The sequence below is a fragment of the Trematosphaeria pertusa genome (assembly GCF_010094035.1).
Source record: "Trematosphaeria pertusa strain CBS 122368 unplaced genomic scaffold BU26scaffold_2, whole genome shotgun sequence".
NCBI classification, from domain to species: domain Eukaryota; kingdom Fungi; phylum Ascomycota; class Dothideomycetes; order Pleosporales; family Trematosphaeriaceae; genus Trematosphaeria; species Trematosphaeria pertusa.
In genome coordinates, this window is record NW_022987213.1 from 299771 (window position 1) to 305249 (window position 5479).

General features: G+C 44.1%; 1 protein-coding gene across 1 annotated transcript; it reads left to right on the top strand.

Annotated features, from left to right (window-relative positions):
* The first annotated feature begins 751 nt into the window (after positions 1-751).
* BU26DRAFT_474426 (uncharacterized protein) lies at positions 752-3405 on the top strand. The gene is made up of 2 exons (XM_033825502.1): positions 752-1024; positions 1066-3405. Exons 1-2 carry the CDS (start codon positions 904-906, stop codon positions 3258-3260), a joined length of 2316 nt encoding a protein of 771 aa, XP_033689161.1. The 5' UTR covers positions 752-903; the 3' UTR covers positions 3261-3405.
* Positions 3406-5479: the final 2074 nt, after the last annotated feature.

A 5479-nucleotide genomic window follows, 5' to 3' on the forward strand; every position in this document is an offset into this window, starting at 1 on the left:
CTCGCAAATACTACCTCGGGCGAGTAACGATGACTCGCAAACACTATCTCGACCGAGTGACGATGACTCGCAGCCAGTTGCTGAACAGGGAGACATGACCTTGTCGCCTCACAGGAGTGACGATGCCTTCGGATCGTTTTCAGAGACTTCGCAAGGGGACGAATCACTGCCTAATGGCGACCAGCAACGGGACAACACTCGACATGACCAAGCCTCAGGAGAACGGCAACGATATACTCGACGATCGACTGCCGGATACTTGTTCAACATTGGGAGTGGAGCAATCAGCTGGCAATTCAAGCGCCAGAGCGTTGTTGCGCTTTCGACCTGTGAGGCCGAGTTCATAGGGCAGACACAGGCAACCAAGGAAGCGATCTGGCTACGAAGACTGCTCAATGAACTGAATTTGTGTCAAGGGAAGGCCGCGACGATCATCTGTGGCGACAACCAAGGAACCATCGCTCTGTCCTCGAACCCGCAATACCACTCACGCACGAAGCATATGGACATCCAACGCAAGTGGCAAGGAGAGGTTCAAGAGGCTGGGACCGGGAACTGAAGTATATCCCAACTACGGAGCAAATCGCCGATGGATTCACCGAGGCCCCGTTGTAATCACCGAGCCAGATCCGAGGGCACGTGGAATATTCTTGGCAGAGTGGTCGGCGTCTCTTCGGCCGACGAAAGTGCCGAAGTTATTCCGGACCAGCCTCCTAGTCTCTGCGCGGTTCTCCTCTTCCTCTAACCCTCGCAAAGTCGTCCTGCCCACATTCATCTGTATACTTAGAAGTCACCGTATACCGCCTTTGCAACAGCGCGTCTTCTATATTTCTCCCTCTTACGTCGTGGCAACACTTGTTACGCAGTCGCACAACCATCGTGTCGCCAGTCGCCGTTTTCACCATGGCTAGCAGATCGGAGATAATCGAAAAACATCCCATCGGAGGAGGTTTAAAAACCTTTCGCGACTCTTTCCACTGCCCGTCCGCGAACTTCGATGCAGCCTACCAGATAAGCAATGAAGGTATGTTTACCCATAACCACAGTTCCTTCTAATATATCCAGGCCTTAAAACCACACTGATCGAGCTCATTACCGAACTCCAGAACCTACCTACAGCTCTAAAACTCCCGCCCTCCACGGGTCGTGGCACCCTCCGTCATGACCTCCAGCGGCTAGAGCTTTCAGTTCACACTGACGACTTTGATCTCGAATCGCTCGTTCCTCTTCTCCGCGCAGTCCTCAAGGATGAGCCCGATGAGATCATCTGGAATAAAGTCTACGACGCCGTCACCGAATCGACCCCTCCACCCCGTCCCGCATCCTCCGTTCCACAGACGCCATGGCTGCGCAACATGAGTAGCTTCGCCAACTCGACCGAGCACCGCAAATACGTAGACGACGTGCTAAAGGAGGAGCTAGGGCATATGTATGTCGGGGTCCCTGGTTTCTTTAAAGCCTTCTTCGGCAAAATCGCAGGCCTCGAGCTGACAGCGCAAGCCGTGCTGGAAAGGTGCAAAGCAGGGGATAATCCGCTCTACCAGGAGGAGAGCGGCTGGCAGGGCTGGCCTAAAGGGGCGAGAGAGCGGGATGTCCTGCGCTGGTTCGCCAAGCTTACGGGCCAGTTTTGGGACTTTGCAGAAGAGCACCAGCCGGCGGCCTCTGTGGCTCGACGGCGACCGCTCGCACAGCCTTCCAAGCCCTTGCAGGGCTCCACGGCCGACCGCAAGTTGGATGTCGGCTTCGTGGACGACCCAAGCGCCGGCGAGGACTCCAAATGCCACTGGAAGCAGATTCTCGTGCCAGGAGAACTCAAGAGTAACCCTTCTGCCGACAGAGCCTCTAAAGCATGGCTCGATCTAGGACGATATGCGCGAGAGGTGCTCGCCGCTCAAGACACCCGCCGGTTCGTCCTTGGCTTTACTCTGTGCGGGCCGCTTATGCGGCTGTGGGAGTTCGACCGGCTTGGGGGTATCGCTTCTCTGCAATTCGATGTTAATAAAGAGGGGTTTCAGTTTGTGTCTGCAGTGCTCGGGTTCCTCTGGCTGAATGAGGAGCAGCTTGGATTTGATCCTACCTTTATTACCGCCGGCGCGACTCGATACATCGAGATCGAACGAAACGGTCTTAGAGAGCGTCTTATTATCGATAAGGTGATGAAGCGGGCACCTTGCATCGCCGGCCGAGCGACGACCTGCTGGAAGGCCCATCGTGCCGGAGACAGTTCGCGAACGCCCCTTGTCATTAAAGACTCGTGGCAGTTCCCGGAGCGTAAGAAGGAGGGAGAGTTGCTGCGCGAGGCAACTAACAAGGGCGTAGCCAACGTCGCGAGGTACTATTACCATGAGACGGTTCAGGTGGGCGGTCAGGACGATGACATCCGGGAGAACGTACGACGTGGCCTGGACATAACGACACCAGAAAACTACGGGCCGGAAAGCTCAATGCCGCCACCGAACACGGCTGGACGTCGCATCTCGCGGAAGGGCCAAACCAGCAGCGTCGCTGGGAGAAAGCGGTCCTCGAGCTGCACGGACGCGCCTTTGCCGCCTAGTAAGCGAACATGTTCGAGCTCTACGACAAAGAACCGAGTACATCGCCGCGTTATTGTCCAGGACTACGGGAAGGCCATCTACAGAGCAAGCTCCTTGGCTAGTTTTATTGCTGCGTTCGAAGGCTGCATTAAAGGGTACGAGTCGTTGCACACCAAGGCCGGCATGTTGCAAGGCGATATCTCACCAAACAATCTCATGATGAATGAAGAAGATGACAACCCATCCTGGCGCTCGTTCTTGATCGACCTTGACCTTGCAATCAAGGAGCAGCGGGAGAAATCTTCTGGAGCATGGGGCAAGACCGGCACACGGGCGTTTATGGCAATCGGGGTGCTTCTTGATGACGAAGAGCATTCGTTCATGCACGATCTGGAGTCGTTCTTCTGGGTGCTATTCTGGATATGTATTCACTATGACGGACTAGGTAAAGACATTGGGTCAACACAGTTCGAGTGTTGGAACTACGAGAGCGATCGGAAGCTGGCTGAGCTCAAGAAAGGCTTAATCTCTGATGAGAGAGATTTTCTGGACACTGCGAAGATGGAGTTCACGTCATATTTTGAGCCTCTCATTGTTTACGTCAACAGATTGCGGAGGAAGGTGTTTCCTAATGGTGGGAGGTGGAGGAAACCGAGTCCGAAACTATACGTGGAGATGAAAGAGATACTTCGGGCAGCACAGGATAAGTTGAAGGGATTGGAGTGACGGTGAGATGCCATGTGGCCTACGTGGTAGGGGCGCCAGCACGTTAGTGTAGCAGTGGTCTTCTCACCTAGAGTAGGTTAGCACTGATGCCGCGGTAGAACGTGTAGACACCTACCACTACATCCTAAGAACTGATATTTTGTCGAAAGCAGAGCTGAGCCCGACGTGTTCCACTTATCGTGGGTTAACAGGTGTACTAGAATGTGCAGGTTTCTCGCGGCGGTGGCTTACGGGGTGAGCGCGACCACGGCTCGAACACACAGCGGTCACTAGTTTCCATGCTCATGATAATCCTGGGGGAGGGACGTCTGTTACAGTTGTCTCGCAGGTTTTTCTTACTCCTAGACCTTGCGGTAACTGCATGGCATGTTTACTCCCCTTACTATAATTTTCGTCGAGAAGAACAGAGGGCATATAACTACAGGCTTCTATTTCGAGTAATGGATACACATAACGTACTTTACAAACGAAAGTCTTACATAAACGAAAGCCTTAAAAATGCCAAGCCTCTACTAAAAAGCTACTATTTTAATTAGATTACTCTAACTCTAAGCTACTTAAGATAAATCTAGATAAGCTATCTAACTTATCTATATTATTTATAACTAACGTACTTTACAAGCGAGCTAGCCACACAAGCGAGCTGGCTACTATCTCTTGGCAAGAAAAATTAATAAGAATTTACGAGTTTTTCTTAAATAACTAAGCGAAACCTTAATACTTTTCTATAAAATTTTAAATATAGATAGAACTAGAGTATATATATCTACTACTAAAATTACACGAAGATATATTACGTAATTAAAAAGCTATACGTATTTAACTAACTTTTAAGAAAAAGTCTAGTTTACTTCTAGTAAGTACTAGTAAACCTATATAATAATCTATAAAACTTAGAGAATATAATATCTATAACTTAATAAAGATTTCTAGAAAACTTTAATAGAGCTAGCTCTTCTAGAAATAGCGTAATAAGAGATAGAAGTTAGAAAACTATCTTTTTAGAGTTGTCTTCTTTAACTATATATATATATTAATAATCTAGCTATATAAAGCTATAAATTATAAGTTTACTTATATTATAATCTTTCTATATATTTAGAAGTAATAATTTTAAGATAGTTTTAGTATATTTCTATCTTTCTATACTATACTACTAAAAAGACTTTACTTCTAAATAACTACTTAAAGCTAGTATATTATTAGTTAATAAGCTCTATATAGATAGAACCTACTATAATTTATAGAATAATAAGTTTATATAGCTAGATTAGCTATATATATATATAGTTAGAAGAAAAAACTCTAAAGAAGATATTTTTCTAACTTCTATCTCTTATTACGCTATACCTAGAAGAGCTAGGTCTATAGAAGTTTTCTAGAAATCTTTATTAAGTTCTAAATATTATATTCTATAACTTTTATAGATTATTATAAAGGTTTACTAGTACTTATAAGGTTAAAACTCTAAAAATAGCTACTTTTTAGAAAAAGACTTATCTTAAGCTTACATAATAAGAAACATATAGTGTAATTTTAATAGTAGGTGTATATAGTATAGTTCTATCTATATTTAAAACTTTATAGAAAAATATGAAGGTTTCGCTTAGTTATTTAAGAAAAACCTATAAATTCTTATTAATTTTTCTTGCTAAGAGATAGTAGCTAGCTTGCTTATATAGCTAGCTTACTTATAAAGTACGATATCTAGTATATTTACGTATTATACTCTAGCTTACTATAGTATCTATAGCGTTACTAAGCTAGCTAGCTATTATATACTACTACTTCTTTATACTACTTCTTACTCTTATTTTAGTCTATAGCCTTTCTTTAAGTAACTAGCTATAAGCTAGCTTTAATTATAAGAGTATTCTCTTTCTAAATCTACTTTTTTTTATATAAATTACGCTTCTTTTTCTATACGTTAGCTACTTAAAGCTAGGTAACTTTAGACTTTATAAGTACTAGCTAATATATTATTAGCTTATTACCTTTCTTAAGCTAATTAAGTAACTTAATAATATAAGTTAGTAATAAATTAAGATACTATATAATCTTTAATTAAATTAGAGTTAATTAGAATCTTACTTTAATAAGATTACTAGGTATTTTATACTTTTAGATAGTAGTATTAGTAGTAGAGAGTATTAGTATATATAATTAATCTTTAAGCTTTAATACTACTAAATCTAGATTAAATAAAACTAAGCTAGTAT